The sequence below is a fragment of the Leuresthes tenuis genome, unplaced genomic scaffold, assembly GCF_036924035.1.
Source record: "Leuresthes tenuis unplaced genomic scaffold, fLeuTen1.0.hap1 SCAF_23, whole genome shotgun sequence".
Taxonomy (NCBI): domain Eukaryota; kingdom Metazoa; phylum Chordata; class Actinopteri; order Atheriniformes; family Atherinopsidae; genus Leuresthes; species Leuresthes tenuis.
In genome coordinates this window covers 6,020,433-6,042,111 of record NW_027325377.1, presented here as the reverse complement: position 1 = coordinate 6,042,111, position 21,679 = coordinate 6,020,433, and the positions used below count along the sequence as shown (strand labels likewise).

The 21,679-nt window shown below is 44.8% G+C and overlaps 1 protein-coding gene across 1 annotated transcript in view; it reads left to right on the top strand.

The window, feature by feature from the left end:
- Window positions 1-16,694, top strand: part of arid2 (AT-rich interactive domain 2) — a 30,867-nt gene extending 14,173 nt beyond the window's left edge. Inside the window, exons 5-21 of the mRNA XM_072377822.1 lie at window positions 1,020-1,238; window positions 1,563-1,630; window positions 2,439-2,508; window positions 4,527-4,774; window positions 5,579-5,675; window positions 5,764-5,973; window positions 6,076-6,240; window positions 7,684-7,762; window positions 7,849-7,983; window positions 8,093-8,301; window positions 9,084-11,449; window positions 12,905-13,059; window positions 13,155-13,293; window positions 13,432-13,517; window positions 13,602-13,725; window positions 14,038-14,129; window positions 15,011-16,694. Of these exons, the coding sequence (XP_072233923.1) occupies window positions 1,020-1,238; window positions 1,563-1,630; window positions 2,439-2,508; window positions 4,527-4,774; window positions 5,579-5,675; window positions 5,764-5,973; window positions 6,076-6,240; window positions 7,684-7,762; window positions 7,849-7,983; window positions 8,093-8,301; window positions 9,084-11,449; window positions 12,905-13,059; window positions 13,155-13,293; window positions 13,432-13,517; window positions 13,602-13,725; window positions 14,038-14,129; window positions 15,011-15,122 (4,574 nt within the window). The 3' untranslated portion in view covers window positions 15,123-16,694. The remainder of the gene's footprint in view (window positions 1-1,019; window positions 1,239-1,562; window positions 1,631-2,438; window positions 2,509-4,526; window positions 4,775-5,578; window positions 5,676-5,763; window positions 5,974-6,075; window positions 6,241-7,683; window positions 7,763-7,848; window positions 7,984-8,092; window positions 8,302-9,083; window positions 11,450-12,904; window positions 13,060-13,154; window positions 13,294-13,431; window positions 13,518-13,601; window positions 13,726-14,037; window positions 14,130-15,010) is intronic.
- Window positions 16,695-21,679: the final 4,985 nt, after the last annotated feature.

The window sequence follows — 21,679 nt, the reverse complement described above, 5'->3', positions numbered from 1 at the left end:
GAGACCTGGAGCTAAAAGGAAAGTGAATGCTGTATTCATGCTGCCTCGGATCAGTTAATTTCACCCTTGTAAATATTTTCTGTATCACTTTAAATGATAAATCTGTCAACCTGTGGTCACGGCTTGATATAGCGCCCCCAAATGGCTAAACATGTTCTGCTTCTGTCTTTTTAGACCATATAAAAAACTGGATCTGAATTCATTGTGTACCACACGCTCTAAATTCAAATGTAGAGGTTAGAATTGACCTTTTTTCCCTGACATCTCAGTCTTGTGCTGTTTGAGTGTCCTGCAACAGCTGAGAATTCATCCTGCTCATAAAGCTACAGGTAGTGGAGGATAATAACAGACTTTCAGTTTTCTGAATGGAGCCGTTGCTGCTGTAATAGAAGCTAAATGGCATTTCCCTGCACAATCCCTTTCAACAGGGAAATCAAATTCACGCAGCAGGGGCCCCTGTCTCCGGTATGATTAGGCTCCAGAAGCAGCAGCGTACAGTACAAAGACCCTGCACCAAAATTGAAATGGCCACTCTGGAAAAATGATACTTACGCGCGCAGAGTGATTGATTGCAGCAAATGGAGCTGTAACGTGGGGAAGAACCTCATGTCTTTGAGGACAGTGATTTCACTTTGACTCACGGGATCGTCTCTCTTTGAAATGTTCATTAAAGGCACGGCTGTGTTCCCACACAGCTAGAATTTCAGATTAGTGGCGTTTTAATTGTAAAGCACCCACCGTCGAAGCTGAGCCCGTGTGATGCAATTAGAAGTCGGGGAACAGCAGACGCTTCATCAAAGCGATTTCTACTAAACGCAGATTTCAGTTAAAGTTGAGTTGTGTGTGTCATTTGTCGCAGAAGTCATGTTTCTATGACATGTTTCTTGTTTAATCCCATAATTTTTTGGCTGTATTATTAGTTACTGTTCTTGTGGAAAGCAGAAAGCAGGTGTTTGTTACCTCTCCACCACAATTAAAATGCCCTTTTTTGTTTTCTTTGGCTTATTTTTCCCCCTCAGACTATCTCCGCCAAAGCTATGGACTGTCTACGGATTTCGCTCAGCCGTGCGACTACAACAAACTGGTGCTGTCTCTCCTCTCGGGCCTTCCCAACGAAGTGGACTTTGCTGTTAACGTTTGCACTCTGCTCTCCAACGAGAGCAAGCACGCCATGCAGCTGGACAAGGACCCCAAACTGGTCACGTTGCTGCTGGCCCACGCTGGCGTCTTCGACGACTGTACGTCCCCAGCCTCGCTCAACATTACGCCCGTTGTTTCCCAGTTTGTGATGTTTGACTTCAGTTGTGCCAACAAAGACAGCAGCTCTGTAAAGTGTGATAACAGGTTTTTAGTTTATTTGTGCAGCACAGCAGAAAACTCCTCTTTTGATGGCACAACCTGACAGATATGTTTTTCCCCATTTTGCTCTAGCATCAAAGGTTCTAGTCTTTTAGTACCCAGTGAATAGGATTTAGTCAAAGGGGAGTTGTTGAACAGGAGAAGAAGATAAAAGTATAGCAGAGCTGAAATCTGGTTAAATCCCTCCCTTTGTCTCCTTCTAGCTCTTGGCAGCTTTTCTGTGGTGTTCGGGACGGACTGGAAGGAGAAAACCTCCCGAGACTTTGTCAGGGTAAAGTATTCTTTATATATTTTTTGCAATCCATCAGAAAAGTCGACTTAAATGTCTCCGGCTTCGGTTTATTTATGTACAGATAATGAATACTTTTCCTCTGAAGCCACGGAGCGTCTCTGTCACTCTTTACAGATTGAGCATTGGCAGAAATGCAGTGTTGCTCTGCTCTGTCCTCTGAAGCGTCTTTTAGGACTGAAGGTCAAATCACTTCAATCTCACTCAGTTCAGGATGCTTATGTAATAGTGGCATTCTGGCTAATGCATTGTAGTTTTCAATTCATCTGCAGTCAGGACGTTAGCGCCGCTGCGACAGGAGGTCAGAGGTGACAGACGGTCAATAAAAATGCTCACAGTCTGCATCCAGTTGAAAAGGCTTTGATCTGCTTTATCCAGAGGGAGGCTGGCCTCCACTTCAGACTGCACAATCGATACAATTGAAGCTGCTCTGAAGACTGTCTGCTTTTCTATGACGTTTTAATGGGTGTATTTTTAAAGTGTTTGCCTGTCTGTCAGTGTGAGTGACTCATTCAAGACTCGAGAGAATTTATTTGTCAATACAGCCATATAGTAGTATACGGTGTAGTGTAAATGTAGTTTCCCTTTGGCCCACATAGTGCGGCTCATGAATGATTTTAAATGGAGACTAAAACAAAACAACTTGGCCTCAGCGTGTATTTTTGCCCACAATGAGGTAACCGATCACGGCTTCTGATACAACTGTCAAAGTAAACATCCTTGAGCTGAAAGTGGCTGCTGTTGGCATGGTTTCAAATGCATTGCTAACGGCTTGTGTTTCTCTTTTCAGTTCTGGAAAGAGGTGGTGGAGGACGCTGAAGTGAGGGAGCTGATCTGGGACAAGAGCAACCCAGCACAAGGTAAACACAGTTGGTCTTAAAAGCTTCAGAGACCAAAAAAAGAGGTGCTTCCACCCACAGGGCATTTAGTGATGCTCATGAGTGCAGATCACACACTGTTACTGATGTACAGACGTGTGATAGACTGCACCCTCTGAGTTTCATGGTTTTACATATCAGAATAATAATAATTTAAAAAACTCGACTCCGACAGCACAATATAATAGCACGTGAATACCGAAGATGTACTGATATCAGCACAAGAAGGCTGTTGGACACAAAAGGCAATTCAGGGAAAATTATCTTTATTAATAATAATAAATAAAATTGACAATTCCTTCTGTGATCTCATGTTTTTGCGTTTGGATGATGGAGGCTTAACACCCAGCGTGGTCTGGGTGTATCTGAGGGATGCTGCCGCTGTTGAGGGCAGGTGCGCCTGCAGTCATAAAGCGAACAAAAAAAATATTTAAAATGTTTAATATGACATAAATAGCCTATAATATTGAAATATTACCGTTTTTGGATGATTTGCCATGTTTGTAGTCGAGCTGTGATATGCAAACTGTTTTGCATTCCACTTTTTCCCCGCCATCTATTTTGATAAAATTCAGCCCCGCTGCTGACGTCTTTGAAGTGGATGGTAGAGGAGAACTCGCTGTAAATGAAATGAATATTCAGCAAACCACCGGACGTTGAATAACGTGGACGTTCTTCAATCTGTCTCTAGTGGGTTGGGCTAATCCAAAATAGTGAAAACAAGGAAGGGGTGTTCTCTGAAGACAGACTGTAACCTGTGGAACGGGCTCTGAAAACACCCCCATTAGCTCTTGGTACTTTCCTCCTGATGAAATTAACCATAGACTGTATGAAATTAACACGGCGAACGTATCGACCAATCAGTCGACTGGGACTTTAGAGCCCTAGTGTCATTATTTATTTGACCAAACCTGAATATAGAAGTGTAGTGGCGAAAAACTTAAAAAGTCCACCCTTTCTGCTTCCATAAGAATTAAGAGGGCTACTAGCAACCGAGTGCTGGTAATTAAATGAAACCGGATAAATTGATCATCATCAGCAGAAGTCTGAGACATTCAGGTGTGTGTTAACACCAATGCCAAGGAGGAAAGAATTCCTCTAAGATCTTAGAGAACAATTGTTGTAAAAAAGTGTAATGCTTAGAGGAAATGCAAAAAACCCAAGAGCTACATCTCAGACTCTACAGGCCTCAGTTAGCATGTTAAAGGTTAAAGGTCATGACAGCACAGTTGGAAAAAGACTGAACAAGGATGGCTTGTTTGGAAGGGCTGCAGGAGAAAGCCTCTTCTCTCTAAAAAGAACATGGCAGCACAGCTTAGGTTTGCAAAGCTGCATCTGAACAAAGCACAAGACTTCTGGAGCAATGTCCTTTGGACAGACCAGAGCAAAGTGGAGATGTTTGGTCTTAATGCACAGCAGCACGTTTGGAGGAAACCAAACACAGCATATCAGCACAAACACCTCATACCAGCTGTCAGGCACGGTGGTGGAGGGCTGATGATCTGGGCTGGTTCTGCAGCCACAGGACCTGGGCACCTTGCAGTCATTGAGTCCACCATGAACTCCTCTGGATACCAAAGTATTCTAGAGTCAGATGTGAGGCCATCTGTCCCACAGCTAAAGCTGGGCTGAAACTGGCTCATCCAGACCAGACCTCAGCCTCACTGAAATGCTGTGGTGGAACATTTGTACAAATAAATTCCTTCAAACCTCAAAGAATTGAAGTAACATTGTAAAGAAGAGTGGACCAAACTCCTCCACAGTGATGTGAGAGACTGATAACATCGTACAGAAAATGGTTATTTCAGCTTTTTGCTGCTTGCGGTTGGGTGGACTTCCAATTCTTCTGCATTTCAGCATAGTTTTTATTAGATAAATGATAACATATGTTTGACAAGGAGAGCTGCAGTTCTTAAATGTAAACTGTGGGCTTGATGTTGATCCCAGCCGAACAGTGTGTGCCCCCTCTGGCTCTAAGCGCTTCCTCTTATTCTCTCTAGATGTTACGTCGTGTACGTCGTGGCAGAGCCTCTTCCATCCGCCTCGGAACCCGGGTATCAGTGACATGGAGGCCCAACGGGTGCTGCAGATTGCCGTTATCCTGCGAAACCTCTCCTTCGAGGAGGCCAATGTCAAGCTGCTGGCGGCCAACCGAACGTGCCTGCGCTTCCTTTTGCTCTGTGCCCACTGTAACCTCATCTCACTCCGACAGCTTGGACTCGACACGCTGGGCAACGTGGCTGCTGAGGTGGGTCTGGATTTAGCTTTTTTTTGTTCCAATGATAACACCCAGAACTCTTGTTTAAAGTCACTATAGCTTTTGTCAGCCAGCACACCGACTAAAGATGGATTTTGTAGCTTTCGTCTGAAAATCTGATAACCACAAGGCTGAGTTGTATTTTCCACTACTATTAAAAAAAATATTACTAAACTATAGTGTTTTTGTTGGAGCTAATCAAACTGTTCTGTGTTGGTCATCCTAAATGCATGTTAGTCGGACTGAAATCACATTGGAGTTTCTCAAAAACGCACCTAAACATTGAACATGCAGTTTGCCATTTGTTGTATTGGGAGGGACTTTCATGTTGGACTAAAAGCTGTGGTTCTCGACAGGAATCTTTGCAACCTTCCAAAGAATTCCAGAGTTCACACGTGTTTCCTGTTATTTATACACACTTGATTTTATGCCTCTAAAATTCACGATTCAAAACCAGGGGGTCACTTTTTTTTCTTTTCTTTTTTGCTCTTTTATCTCGGTTTTTAAAAGGCTTTAAGTTTAACTTCTAACTGGCAGGTTAGGAGTAAAGTTAAGTCACTTTCAATACGATTTGATTCGCAGAGTGCAAATAGCAATTAATGTCACTTTGAAGTTGTGCAGACCTAACGTTCCACATGTTTTTTTCCCTGTGAAATCCCAGTGAAGATGTTGCAGTTACACACACAGCTCATCCAGTCCCAGCGTGCCGTTCCTTTTGTGTCGTTTAGCTGCGACAGTGGTTCTCGGAGGTAGACTGTGACAGTTTTTTGAGTTAATCTTGTGATTTCCTGTCAGCTCCAGCTGGATCCCGTCGACTTTCGGACGACGCACCTGATCTTTCACACCATCACCAAATGCTTGATGTCCAGGGACAGGTTCCTCAAAATGAGAGGTGGGTTTTCAGTGGCAGGTTTCATGAGGGAAATGCCCTGTGCATTGGGCGTCAAATTAAACCAGTCTGTTGTTTGTGCATCCTGTAGCCATGGAGATCCTGGGTAACCTCAGCAAAGCGGATGACAACGGCGTGCTAATCTGCGAGTATGTGGACCAGGAGTCGTACAGGGAGGTGATGATGCTCCTCACCCTGCCTGACCTCATGCTCCTTATGGCCTCCTTGGAGGTCTTATACCTGCTGGCCCAGCTGGGAGAGATTCCTTGCAGCAAGATCGCTTCTGTGGACCGCAGCATAGGTATGAAACCGCAACAAACCTTGGAGGTTTACTGAAGTACTGTCCGGTTCAGTGGATCTGATAAACGGGTGGAATGCATTTGTGTCTCCCTCCCATGTTCAGACCTGCTGGTGCGGTTAGTATCGGTGGACCTTCACACGTTCGGCCCCGACGCCCTGACAGCGGTGCGATTGATCGAGCATCAGGCTAACGCCGACCAGGCGGCAGAGGTCCGGCCACAGCTGGTGGAGCAGGTTCCTGCAGCCGTGCAGGGAGCAACGGCACCGGGTGAGTCGACTTCAACACTTTCACAATGATTCAATTTAAGCTGAGTTTTGGATTTGGTCATAAACAGACAATCTGTGCTTTTACTTGAACCCATTTAGATGTACAGCCTTCTAAAGCGGGAGAACTTTCTGGAACACTTAAAACATTTAATTTGTCTGCCTCTGATTAAAGTAACGCATTAAAATAAAAACATCTGACAGATGAAACCTTTATCTTTTTTCATTTTCTATTTGTTTTTTTAGTAGCAATTAATTTTTTCTGTGATTTGACAATCTTTCAGCTTTACTCACTTCTAAGATGGTTTTTGATTTGGCAGGAAGCTCTGCCTGAAGTCCTGTGTTCTTATTTCATGAGCTGTGAGAGTCTCAGAGCTTTTGTTGTGAAGAATGAACCGGACTCAAGTGACAGCTCACACCACGGAGCTTTATGTTAGCTCTGCACTCACAGGTGACACACACCTTTGCCTCATTCCCTGCTGCCTCTTTAGTGGGTGTACTATCAAGCCAGAAAAGGTCCATGCATAGCTTCAGCTTATCTGAGGGCGGGTTACAGAAGCAGGTCACTGGAGCACATAATCTCACTGAACGTCACCCTGACCAACGAAGATCATAATGCTGCACCCACAGGGTTGTGCAGTAAGCACGATGCACCCATCAGTCTCAAGCTCGTTATATCGATTTCTTTATGCAACTTAGCAAAATGAATTCCTTTTTTTCCGATAAGCTTCACGCTTCGAGTGTTTTTCTCAAAGCTTCACCGCAGTTTAAAGCCAATACTTTAAGGCCTCCTCACATTGTGTGTGGAATCTCTCGTACTTTTACTGGAACACATTCTCATGAGTTCTTTGCCCAGTTTTGATATTCTCAACTGTCTCCTTTGTTGTTTATTATTGTGAAAACCAATAATCTGACCCTTAAGAACCAGGGTAACAAATCTTTTGCACAACCGCAGGATGACTCTTCCATCGTGGTTGTTTAAAGAATGAGAAGCTGCATCAGACAGGGCGAAAGGACTGAAGGACTGAAGGGTCTGCTGAAACGTATTAATCACAGCAGGACTCACTTTTCACCTGTTGCTGAGCCACAGAGCAGTCAAACATTCAGCCCTGCAGCTGAAATCCGCGCTGTGTGTTTGCATCTATTCGACTTCCTGTGCAGGACTAAAACAGTATTACAGCAACTGGTTCAAAGAGAAAAGATGGGAAGCTTAATAATCAGCAGTCGACTCCTCAGAGCAGCCAACCTCAGAGGTGCCGTTCCTGTGCTCAGCTGACTTCAGGTCTTATGTGAAGTTATTAGTTTGCTGACACCTAGTGGATTGGCTTGGGAGCACTACAGAAGCAAAGTGAACAGTTTTGTTTCTGTTTTCTAGCATCAAATCAATTCTACAGATGTTTTTTCTCCTTTTTGTTTAATGTGTTCTTGCTCCTTTTGTCTCCTTTAGTAGCAAGAGCTGCAGTTCAGTCCTCCCAGCCACCTCCTGGTATCGTTGAACTCGATGGGGAGAAGTTTACGCTGCAGTGGTGAGTTAGATTTATTTCTAGGCATGATTAATTGTCTGTAGATGATGTCGGCTTGCATTTTAAGCCGTCTGCATTTCTACCCACAGGCTAAACGCACACTTCGAGACGAACCCCGAGGGCTCCGTGTCTCGATCAGAAATGTACTCTGAGTACCTCGCCACATGCAGCAAAATGGGACGAAGCAACATCCTGAACTCCACCGGCTTCCTCAAATGTCTGCGGTCAGTCCTGAAAGTCTTCCAGAGTTTTAGGCGATGTCTCGCAGCTGATTCGCCTTTTGAAGTCTGCACATGTGGTCATTAATTTTCTAACGCTTCCTCGCCACCGCAGGACGGTGTTTCCCAACCACACAATGCGGCGACAAGAGGAGGCCAAAGTCAGCAACCAGGTTCAGATCCTCCTGATAGGACTGAGGCGAAGGGCGATCCCTCTGCCCATCCAGCTGTACTACCAGCAGCAACAGCAGAGTCCTGCAGCAGCTCTTCCGCCTCCAGCAGCTCGACATGACGCGCCGGGAGACCCGCAGGCCCCAGCTTCAGGTAGAGCCAGGAGCTTTTGTGCTTTTTCTGTAGGTAGAGCTATTTCTAAAATCTGGTTAATAAAACAAGCACGGTCTGAATGTCAATCTGTGAAAAAACACAAAAGGCGCACCAGATTAGTGATACTTTGAAGGATGTAGGCAAGGTTTTGGAGATGGAGCAGAGCTGGTACCACTGACACAAAGATGGCTGAACTATTTACAGAGGCAAACATGCCAAGGAAACGATCAAAGGGAGAAGGAAACTGGAAACTCTTTAATCTGAGTGCTGTGTTATTGCAGTTGGTGCAACAGAAAGAAATCTCGACACTTTTTGCTGAAGTCCACAGACCGAGAGTCACATGAACATTCCTCCCATTCAGTCACAGCTCTGACTGAGCGGGAGGAAAAGGACCAAACTCACAAAATATGACCCACCAGCGTTGTTTAAGGGGATGAAGAGTGTAATTTAACAAAAATAACCTGTGTCCGTTTAGTTTCCAATATAGAAAATACCAGAATTTGTTGGAGAAATTTATATCAAGAAGCACTTGTAAAGCGGAAAAAGCAAGTTGCAGTTGTTGTAAATCCTCTGCTTTCCCCTTGAAGTTCGCATCCAGCTTGTATGATGTGGGTCCAACTTATTGGCTGCTTGTTATCTCTTAATGTTCCCTCGTCAATGAGCTGATGAATGTAAAAAAAATTAAACCTCAACAAACTATGAGGATTAAACGGCTTCTTTATAAGTACGCTTTAAGTTGCATCTTGCTCCTAAACTGCACTTTTGTGTTACTGTGTCCCCAGGGTTGCCTTCTGGACAGCTCAGTCTTGGACCACAGTTTGTCCGGGGCCCGGTGCCCGCCCTCAGCACCGTTGTCGCCAGCACACCCATGGCCTCGACCTCAAAGGAGCTTCCCCACGGAATCCACCCGACTGTTCCCCGTCATCCGGTCCCTCCTCAGTTATCACCAAATCCTCTGGCAGCACAGCAGCAGGTCCGACCCGCTCCAGTGGTCCAGATTCCAGCATCTGCTCCTACCGCCCAGAACCACAGCCCTCAGAACCCCGCTTCCCAGCAACTGAAGCAACACTCCCCCATGCTCCCCACGGGGCCGCCTGTCACGCTATTTCAGCCGGTACCACAAGGCCACATCCTCACCGCCAGGGTGCAAGGAGTGTGTCCCCCAATCACCCAGCAAACCCTTCATGTGTCTGGATCTCAGGCTGGAGCTGCCCAGGTAGACCCTCAGTGTGCTGCAGCAGCATCAGCACCCTCCTCTTCCATCCAGGTTGGGAGTGGTCAGCCTTTGGGTGTCGCAGGAGCGCCTGCATCCCAGGGGTCACGTGTCACATTTCAGAATATTGCCCCCAAACCAGCTCCCACCCAGTCAGGTGGGCCAGTAGCCACAATAGCTCCTCCCAACCAGCAGCAGGCGCAGAGTGTCGTCATAGTCGGTCCTAATCCCCAGCAGAACACATCCTACACCCCTGCCATACACCAGATCGTTCTTGCCAACCCTTCCACCATTCCCGGTACCCAGACTATCCAGATAGCAGGGCAGCCTGGAGCTGCTTCCAGTCCCTGCCCACCTCCTGCTTCTCACTCTAATACCCAGGTCCAGCCCAGTCAAACTGTCAGCCATGCACTGTCCACAAAACGGCATCAACAGCAGCAGCAGCAGCAATCGCCGCCTCTCCAAATCATTTCCCAAACTCCTCCCTCTCAGCCTACCTCCACTGAGTCCAGCTTGATCAAACAGCTACTGCTTCCAAAGCGAGGGCCTTCTACGCCTGGAGGAAAGTTAATCCTGCCTGCTCCACAGGTGCCCCCTCCCAACAATACGATAGCCCCAAGTCAACAGGTCATCTACCAGGCAGGTTACAGTGCCCAGAATCCTCCTCCTCAGCCTCAGCAGCTCAACGTACAGCTGGTCCCCAGCCAGCTTCCTGCTGCAGGAGCTCCGGCCCTCCAGACGGTTCAGCTCTTGCCAGGCCAGCTCATTTCCACGAGTAGTCCAGGGGGAACTGCCATCATTCAGGGTCCCACAGGGGCTGGACAAGTCACATTCACCGTGGTCCCCAACACTGGCTTCACCGCCTCTACTGCTGCCGTCGCTGCTGTTGCTCCGGGCGTTCCCCCTCCGCCATTCCCTACCGGAACAGTCCCCCACCACGTCCCAGCAGGTCCACCACCTCCACCACCACTGCCAGGTCCCCTCAGAGGAGACAAGATCATTTGTCAAAAGGAGGAGGAGGCCAAGGATGCCACAGGACTGCATATCCACGAAAGGAAGATAGAGGTGATGGAGAACTCCTCCATGGCAGAAGGAGACTCCTCCAATGGTAAAACCAGTAATGGTGACGTCGGGGCAGGGGCCAAGCTGCTAAACGGTCGGAAGTGCATGGAGTCTAGTCTACCTCCATACCACTCAGGGAACAGCCAGGGAGCACTCAACGGCCCTGCTGTGGAGAGTCATCCTGCTAATGGGAAGCAGGCTCTCTCCCCAGGCCTGAATCCCCCTATTGAGAGCAGCATGGACCCCAAAAAGACTCTTGTCAATGGGGTGTGTGACTTTGATCGGGGGGAGAGTGGTGGCAATTTTAACAAAAACATTCCAAATCATATTGCTTCCAAACAGTACTTTGGGAATGGGGAGGTGGGCCCTGCTGAGAAGAGTCACAGCTCAGATCAGTGTCTCCCCAGTCCTCCTCCTCCTCAGCAGGACACTGCCAAAGCCCAGCAGGCTGAGCGCCTGGCCAATGGACCCCAGGCCGTAGGCCAAAGGCCGTCCTCGGAATTAACCAACGGACCTTTGGGGCCAGGCCACGCCGCACCGGTGCTAAGACAGCAACTGCTCCCCAACTCCTTGTTCCCTTCCACTGTTACCTCCCAGAGCCCTGCTGCCGCTCCTGCAAACGGAGTGGCCTCAGAGGCTCGAGGCCTGAAGAGGCCGGCCGAAAACGAGGACCGCAGCACACAAGCATGTTCGGGGATCCCCAGTAAAGTGGGAGTGCGGATCATCACCATCAGCGACCCCAATAACGCCGGCAGCAGCTCCACAATGGTGGCGGTGCCAGCAGGAACAGACCCAAGCACAGTAGCCAAAGTAGCAATAGAGAACGCCACTCAGCAGAGGAACTGCTCGCCCACACAGGCAGCTGGCACAACGGTGAGTCACTGTGGGGTCAGTCTGTCTGTGAGCCACATTCATCCACTGTCTTCTGGTAGAGAGACGCTGTCTGGTCTACCACAAAATATGTTTTGACTGTTCCTCACAGACACAGGAAGTGAATAACAGAGAATGTTCATCTGAAAGTCATGTGACATTGTTTGTTTTCTGAACGATGTAAATGTTCTGGTCCTGTCTGACACATTTAAAGGACTCCAACCCACCAATTTGAGACGGACGTTTGTATTAACTGGATTCATTCGTGCTCAAGATGAAGTGTATTCGTTGGTGTTTAAGCTATTACCCAGAATTCAACATGCTGTGACTTCAGTTGTCTTCGTCTCCATTCGGTCCCTCCCACTCTGTTTACATATTGTCATTAACTGTTAAACCTTCAGCAGCGAGGAACACTGCCAGTCTGTGTGTGAAGTAACATGAGACGGCATCACGGGGAGAACATTACCCCCGAAAGGCTTCGTCCTGTTGACAGCTGGTAGAAACTGCAGGAACAAGGGGAAAGACTTATTAAACGGCCCAGGTAGAGCAGCGGTACTTCTGGGATTACTCAGAACTCATCGGATCGGGGCTTGCAGCCCTCAACATTTGATTGGTCGAGCATTCCCTGTGTTTGTATTTCGCCTTTCCGTCTGTTGATTTAAAGTTGGCAGAGAGGACGGCGCACCATGAGGTTCAGTGGTTGAGTGAAGAGGAGCGCTCCGATTGTGCCGATAAGATGTTAATACAGCAGTTTAGTGCTATGGCAGAAACAATTTAGAAAAATGTAGCTTGCATATGATGTTTTACACATTTAGTCTGTTAAAAATAGAAGAACAGAGGTTTACGATGGTCATGGTAAGACCGAACACATCACAGCTGTTTGCCGTGTCTTTGATTTGTTCAGTGACAGCGGTTCTAAGTGGTGGTTGATTGACATGGGCTGTAGCGAAATCATCAAACAGATAAAGTGCCTCTCAAGCTTTGGATGCAGTTGTTATGGATCTGGATTTAATCGTCAGAGTTCTGTCCAGAGTGTGTTCAATGACTCCCAGGATGAGTTGCAGTGGAGTGTAAAACCATTTCTGATTCTTTGTCTGCTGCAGAAAACCTTCAAATTTAGTTTAGTACAAAAAGCCTGATTGTAGGAGCAAGAAATATAAAAGCATGTGTAATTTTCCAACATAAATGTTTGGAGGTTAAGAAGGTGAGGCCAGTTAAGACCATGTGGCCCTCGCCGATACCCACCTCCTACAGCAAAGCAGCTGAGAGAACAACTTCTGCCGCCAGACTGGTCTTAGTTACATCTCAGCCAACAACTTGATTCTAATATTGCTTTCTTCCTCGTAAACGAGGCTGCTGTCCTGCCATTCTTCAGATGTAGCATGTGTACAGAAGACCTGACTTTTAAAGGTTTATCTCTTTGTGTCTCCATCTGCTCATATAAACTTCTCTCTGCAGCCTACTGTTACCCCGTCCCCGCCCCCTGTCTCCCAGCCTGCACCGGCAGGCAACCACAGCCCACACCTCCCAGCACAGCAGACCCTCACAGCGCCGCCGGAGCCCAGCAGGAAAGCGGGGCAGAACTTCAAGTGTCTGTGGCAGTCCTGTAAACGGTGCGGAACATCCAAACACACTCTCCCACTGTTAACGAACTCTAGATGAGTCCTTGTTGAGCTTCCTCTGATTATTATTCACTCTTGTCTTCTAGGTGGTTTGAAACGCCCTCTCAAGTGTTTTACCACGCAGCAACGCAACACGGTGGAAAAGATGTGTATGGAGGCCATTGTCTGTGGGAGGGATGTGAACCTTTTCCCCGACAGAGACTGTCCTTCATCACACATTTGCAGGTAAAGTCCCTCCTGTGTCTCAGCAGGGTCTCTTAATGCCTATTTGTTCTTGTTATGCCAGATTTATTGCCATGAGACGAAGTGATAACAAAATCCTGTGTAGGATTATTCTCAATTGTTTCCGCTCTGCTTTGCCAGGATAAGCACTGTTCTCGAGAGGCTTTGCTGGCTGCGCTCAAAATAGAGGAGCAGCAGGCACAAAGTCCCAATCAGACTTCTTCCCAGTATGTACACCTTCCTCAATCAATCGTTCAACTGATACCAACTTAGATCTATGCAGTGACGTGTATGCTTGATGTCTTGTGAAGGACCCCACCAGTGGCAGGCAGCACTCCGGCACAACGAGCACCGAAAGCAATCGTCAATCATCCGAGTGCAGCTCTCATGGCCCTGCGCAGAGGCTCCCGAAACCTGGTCTTCAGGGACTTCACTGTGAGTAGAGCCAGGTTGACCCTTACCACCATTTCTTTCTGCATTTCTGTCAAGCTCACACGCTCTGTTGTGGGCCTTCTTAAGCTCTTGGTTGGCTGAGGTGGACGTTAGCTGCTCATGGCATAAATGCCCCTTGTATTCCGTCACCTCGTGGTTCACACTCAGCTCAGGACTGACTGAAATACTGTGAAGGAAAGGAATTTGGTAAAAAAAACTGGTCATCAGGCTGTGTAGAACAGCCATGGCAAAAGTCAGTGTCTCCTTAACTAAAACACCAAGAAAACCGCAACTCTTATCTGTTTCTTCCTTTAGGATGAGAAAGAGGGACCAGTGACCAAACACATACGACTAACTGCTGCCTTAACGTTAAAGAACATCGCCAAGCACTCTGACTGTGGTCGCATGTAAGTATCCTGCTGAGCCGAAAGGATTTGGAGTCCACAGTTGGGGATTTGGTTGTGTGTTAAGACTGATTGAAGATGGTTGAATAAGATCCCAAATCAGAAGAAGTTGAGGCAAGAAGGAACCTTTTTAATTTGTAGGAAAGAAATGATGTCAGAACAGCTGGCACACTGGGCCCGATGGTGTTCTGTGGACCAGTTGTGCACATCCTGCCATGTGCTGCACAAACGGCATGTTTGGAGAAGCTAAAGCGCAAGAACGAGTGTGTAAGCAGGTCCATCTGTGTGTAGCCACGACCCAAGTAGAAACAGTTACTGCACACGTTTAGAATGTTTAGAATGAAGCAAGCGGAGCGCGCCTAAAGCGCTCGTATAAGATCAGATGGATCTTAAACTTCAATTTTTTTAGGTGCACTTAGAAACAGAATATGCAGTTACAATGCTTTGTTGAATCTGCGCATTCTGCGCACCTGTTTTCCACAGATGTCTCTCTATTTTCCAACTAAGCAATGCAAAGTCAGTCTGCACGCATTCCAGGGGCATGGCTGAGGAAGATGAGGGCACGGCTACTGGACTGAAAACTTTGAAATGAAAGACACCGTGACGACAGCAACCTAACCTAACCTAACCTAACCTAACCTAACCTAACCTAACTCAACCCAACCCGACACCGTAGCGTGACCCAGAATTTCAACTAAAACTCCTGCATTTTACGTACTTGACCAACTTGTTCTGATTTGAAGTTTAAGAATGAACAAAACAAACAAAATGTAATTAATTCTGCTCACATGAAGCCAGTATGTGTTGGCGATGCACTTGTTTTGGTCACTGCCAGATGTTTGCTTGAAGATTTTGCTGATTTTTCTTGTTTCTTCAACTCTCAGGTTGGTAAAGAGGCATGAGACGCACCTCTCTGTGCTCGCACTAAGCAACATGGAGGTTTCCACCACGCTCGCCAAATGCCTTTATGAACTAACACGCTCGCTTCAGGCTTAACGCCAAAAGGACAACACCTACCGCCCCAGTCCCTCTCCTGTGACGAGAGGAGCAGGCCACCGCTGAGCCGTAGCAGGTCCACGAAGGGAGGGGGTGTGAGCAGAGGTCTGGAACCAGGACGAAGACCGTCCTCCTGCTGCACCCGCCACCCCCTCCCACCAGTCTCCCTTTCATCCCTCACCTACTTCTTCGCCAACCTGTTTTCAAACCACCGCGCTCTCCATTCACATACAACAAGAAAAAGGAAATAAAAAATAAATAAACTGCCTAGGGGGTCTTCCACCAGCTGCCCACCAGGGGGAGCTCTTTGAGACTGCTTCCCCGGGGACTCCACCAACGAAACCCCAAACATGAGCACATTTTGTTTAAGGTTTCTTTTGATACATCTATAGATGTACATTTTTTTTCTTAATCATCCTGTAAACGGAAATATGTGTGAGCTGTGGGCGACTTAAAGAGTATGGGTGGGTGGGGTAGGTTGGGGGCGGGGCTACTGAAGGCGTCCCATGTGTTGGGTGCAGGAGGACTCGGCAGGCAACTGGCGCAGAGATTTTTTTTTTTTTTTTGTCTTTAGAAACTCGGTAGCTTGGTTTTCTTACTTGAGTCAATATATTTTCACTTATTTATTATTGAAATGAATACCATTACAATTAATAAAAAAAGAATCCTGTAAATATGTCGTGTGTGTATATATATATATATAAAGAAGATCCTTTCATGCCGATGCAGCCACTGGAGAACTTGCTCTGTGGAGTGATAGAAGCATTACGTTGGCAGGATTTAATAAAGTAGTACGTTTTTGGTTTTTTTTTGTTTTTTTTAATGATCCCTGGTCACTTGTATCCAATGTGATTCTATACTCAGCAGTGGATGAATGTACTTAAAACTTGTAAATAATTCTGCAAAGGTACTGATGCTGTAAAGCTTAGGGAGGGGGAGAAAAAAAACAGTTTTTTGTGGAACTGTGACATTTTTTGTATTATAATACCTTGTAGAACTCATTTTGCTGGCTGAAAGAGTATGGAATAATATATCTCATGTCATTTTGTAGAAGAAAAAAAAAATATTGAAGGTATTCTCTTCCCTTCCTCTACCCTCACGCCCTCCCTCTCAACACGCGTGCACACACACAAGGAACATGTATCCACTGTAAGCGTTTTGTCATTGTACGTGCACAGTGTGCGTACCAAAATTTTTTTGTATTTGTAAATTGGTTTAAATACATGGAGTTTTTATACAGGTTAACCTGTGTTCTTTGCTTTACGTGCAGGTATGATATTTTCTTCACTACTTTTTTCTATCTTAATATAGTGTGGAGTTTTATTGTACTATTTTTTCATTCTTAATACCATGCCACATTCCGGCTCACGTCCTCAGACTGTCCTCTCTACCGTGTGTTGTGTAACATTTGACTGCCTGTCGTATTAGCATCTGACCGGGGCGACCCAACCATCTTCATTTCTGCGGTGTCAGTAGGATGTGTGACTATACATAGACCTAACAGTCTGTTAGAGATTGGCTTTATTTACTTTGGTGACTGTTTATAGTTTTTAAATAAAACACTGAACATTTTGCTTTGGGTTTACTCGTTTCTTGCTTTTATTTTATTTTTGTCTGGCTTCAAATCACAACAAATGGCCATCTCGAGAAATTTGAAAGATGCATTCCGATTCAGGCCAATTGCAATCCCGTTCATTGCATTATGGTCCTAATCCAATCATTAAATTCCATATTGGATTCATACAATACCAATTTAAACATCTCCATTCAGTTCTATCTCCTGCGCATACACCAGGTGACGGTGGAAAGAAAAACTTCATTTTAACAGGAAGAAAACTCTGGCGGAACCAGGAAGGGCGGCCATTTACCTCAACATCTGGTGGTCGAGAGGACAGGAAAGAGGGAATAACGAGCACCGTAACACCAGACCAGGGATACCTGCTGAGAAAGTGAACCACAAGTTAATGACAATAATGTTACATGAACATGGAGAGTAAAGAGAGCAGAGGGGTGAAAGGTGCACCACAGGAGGTCCCCAGGCGGTCTAGGCCTATAGCAGCATAACTGGGATGTTTCAGGGTCACCTTAGCCATCCCTAACTATATGCTTTATCAAAAAGGAAAGTTTTAAGCCTAATCTTAAAGGTAGAGAAGGTGTCTGCTTCCCAGACGTAAACTGGCAGCTGGTTCCACAGAGAGGGGCCTGATAACTGAAGGCTCTGCCTGCCATTAAACCTTTAGAAACTAGGAACCGCGCATAAATCTGCAGCCTGAGAGCAGGTTTACTGAGAGAAACAGAACGATGCAATATTTAAGATACAGATTACTTTGGTCATTAGATGTTTTCTTTCAAGTTTTATCCTGGTTTTTACTAAGAGGGAAGCTAAAATCAGAGAAATAGGATTTCTCCTGTCAGAACTGTTTCTGTTCGATTTTTGCATCAGCTGGAGGATTTTTAGAGAGGTACTTGGACTTCCTAATTATAAGGTATGACATCATCACATCCAATGACAATAATTGCAGTTTAGTCTGAATTCATTTGGAAAAAAATTCAATTTTAACCAGGCCTTTATGTCTTGAAGACATGCTTCTAGTCAAACCAACTGACTGGTTTCATGGCTTCATGGACAAATATGTTTGAATGTCATGAGCATAGCAATGCAAAATCATGCCATGCTGTCTGATAATATTATGAAGCATAAAAAAACCCCCAAGCATCTAAGTTCAGCATCTAAATTGGCACCGATGCTATTTTTTTTTTTACTTGACCTAAAGACACAAAGGACTAGATTTGATGAAAACAACACAAAGAGCTGGTAAATGTCAAATGAATACATGAAGGACTTGATTAGATAAAAACGAGACAGACGCACACAATAAGCTGATAAAAGCCTGGTGGGGAAGCAGAACTATGTTAGATTATAAACTTTGATTAACAGGCGATGTTTGGAGAGGTTTTTAAAAGTTGTCCAGGGATGAAATGCTGAAAATTAGCAGGGAGAAAAGTGCAACACTGAAAGCTCTATTTCCGTGGGTTCGCAGTCCAGTATGGCACAAAGTCTTAGAGATAAATTTCTAGATTAATAGCTAGAAGTTACTACAAATAGGTGATATCATCAGTTTTAAGCGCTGGTCAAAGCCAAATGTAGGCGATAAAAGCTCGAAATAAGTGGCTAGAAGTAGTAGACACAACTAATACACTAATAAACTTGGCTTTTCTTCTTGTACTTGGCATATTTGTCCTGAAACTCATCAGCATATTAGCTTCCCAAGCTGTGTTGTTTTATTGAGTGTGTTCCAGAGTGGTGGCATCTAAGATTGCAAATCCCGCCAGACTTTGCCACGGTCTTCCTGCTGGAATTTACCACCAAGTGCCCTAAAAAAATGTCCACAAGAATACCACGAAGAGCTAACTCTCTGGAGTGTCTGGTTGCTGGTAAGAGTTGTTGCTTCTTACAATTTTCTTGCAGTGCAAAGTACAACATGTGAACTCCAAGATTTTCCTGAAAATCGCTGCTGTTTATATGTGAAAACAGCTCTGGTTGTTAGTTTGGCAACTTTGGTCACCATTTCTTACTGGTCAGGTGACCAATCAGAGCAGACTCAAAGCTGCAAACACTGAAATGGCGTGTTTCGAAACAGAAGCATCTACTGTATGGGCCCCATAGAATCCCATTCAAAAAGCATCAACTTCGCTCATGAAATACAATGTCATTCTTTTTTTTTTAACCATATCTCCTAACAGTGCCATCAACGAGATTCACTCCCTCTGATGGTCCATTTTAAAATGAATGCATATGTAAGCAGACATTAGGCCTTAAAGATGCTATTTTGTAATAGAAAGCTCCAGCTCCAAACTTTTGTCTTAATATGGAATCATTTGAGTAACACTAACGTGTTCACATGCATTTTAAAAGTCTGGCTTTGATCGGACAAACGACCTTGTTAAGCCGCCACTGTTCCTCTTTTTGGTAATTCACACATGCCATACAATAGGCGCATTCCCACTGTAGGAACCTTTTGCAGTTCCTATAACCTTTTCAGGAACAAGGCCGTTTTTTTCGCGCATTCAGAACTCGGGACCACGGCCCTCAGTTCCTGTAACCATTTTAGCTCCTTCTCCGAGGCAGGGTCTTTTCTGGGTTCCATAGGAACACATATGACGTAGGTGTTTGGTGGCTGGTAGCTACGCCCCTTGTCTGAAATATTTACTCAAACAGTTCCCCTGGGGAAGGGCAGTTCTTATGACTAAATTCGAGTTGGACAGTTCTTAGAACTGTGTTTTTATAACTCTCTGTCCGAATGTGCCTATTGTGCCCTACGTTATGTGAAAGGGATATATGAAAAGACTGAAGTATGCTGTGTGATTATTGATAAGTATTCAGGCATTTGAGAAAAAAAAATCATCTTTATTTAAATATTTCTGGTTTAATGGGTCTGGTTTGATACGGACTGATACAGTGTACATAGATAAGCTGAAAACATGCTAATTTGCAACACTTGAAGGGCTTTTACAGAATCATAAGACTAAGATAGAAAATGTGAACCAAATACGGCTACAAAACAAATTCCTTAAACTGCTCGAATGCATGATTACAACGGGATATCCAGAATGAAAAACTGAACTTGTAATGAGTTTGATTTTTCATTTTTCATATTTGAATTTAAATATGAGTACAGATTTGTTGCTGAATCAACCAGTATTTGGCGTCTCTTTTAAAGTAGTAAAGGTCGAAGCGGACTTCAGATGGTCAGGAAGCGAGTTCCACAGTTTTACTTCTTTCACGGACGTCTGGGCAAAAGATGTCTTACAAAATAAGGTTTTACAGTCGCTACATGAAGCTCCTCTGGTGGATCTGCTGCAGCTTTGCGATTTATTTCTGCACTTCCAAATGGCTGGGGGTGCAAGGCCGTTTAAATATTCAAAAAACTAACTTTATGGAATCAAAATCAACAAAATTTAAACTTAAAATTTTATATCTGCTCAAAAAATGTGGCAGAGATGAAATTTAAGCTGTTTTTGTTCAAAATTTTCACAGCCAGTTTGCAAAGACACTCAGTAGATCTCATTGTCAACTGGGACCAGACGGCTGAACCATATGACAAGTGTGACAGATTCACGAAGGCGCAGTCAAACATTCAGCAATGTCTGATCATCCTAGTTTATCCAGTTCAGATTTGCCTAAACTACTTTACGCATATTTTTAACATGGCACTTAAAGTTGAACTGAGTATGTCATGTGTTAGTGTGCATTGCATCTCATGCACTGCTTTAAAAAAAATCTTAAAGGTTACAGTCTTTCAGCAAATGAATAAATGGGAAACACTTTCTAACCAAAGAAACTGACCTACTCAAATCAGTGATGCTGAGACACGTCAAGTCTGCAGGCAGATTCCCCTCAATATGAAGACATTTCATGAGGAAAAATACTTCTGGTATTCCTCAATGATCAGAGATGTGAGTCAGAAACAAGTCTAAATTGGCAGGCTGTGGAGCTGAGGGGAGCTGTCCTGATAAATGTTGTATTTGACTCATTTTCAAAGGGAAAACAAACTCTGAGTTGAAAGAGATTATACTGATTAGTGAAATGTAATTTGAATGCGTTTAAAGTTTCTTATTAAATGTAATAAATATGTAAATAGCTGAGAGACACCAATAAGGCTCCCAGATTCTAATCTTACATTCCATTATAAATAATACATGCCTGTGGTGTCTAGTTTTACCATATAAAACTATGGTGAAATAAAATAGCTCAGTAGATTCAAAATTAAACTGTAGAGTTGTGGGTACAGTTCATATTCTGGCCATTCATGTTTCTTATCGAGGCTTGCAGAGAAAAAACAACAGCCCTAGAGACAGTTGTATTTATTTATACCTCTGTTGAAGTTTTGCTACTCGCACTAACTGTGTGTATTGCATACATGACCTGTAGGTAACCTCAGAAACGCAGAAGGAGGGAAGAGCGCAACCTTGAGGGCCATAGATACGAGATATGAGGACGGGAGAGTGGGCAACCCTGAAGGATGCAAACTCAGAAGAGTAGGGAAGGAACGGAAAGATATGTACACCTGGGATGAGGTCACAGTTTAAAAAAAACAATGAATGGAAGTATACGCGGATAGTTTTGGATATCAGATCATAATAGACTACAGACGGTTTTCTTGGACTTGTTTATTGATTCTATTTTTGCCACTGATATAACAGAAGATCATTTTTGAGAACTTTCAAGACCAGAGTTTTGAACCTGTATGGCAGTCTGACTGAGGTGACAAAGTGGAACTTTCCTTCATCGTTTCCCCCCACTGCAGAACACATTTTAAACAGGTGAGGAACTGATTAAAGCCAACGCCCTTTAAAATGTCTTTTAAAGTCTTGCGGATGAGATTGTTTGCAACACTTACATCTCTTACAGTGTTGTTTTCATCTGACCGGATAGACTTGATCTCACACCTGGTGTCGAGGTGTCTCTGATTGCAACTGGGATATTGGACTTTCGCTGCAGAAATCACCAGTGTTCAGTCCCTTTATTCAAACTGTAATTCATCAGATGTTAGTTA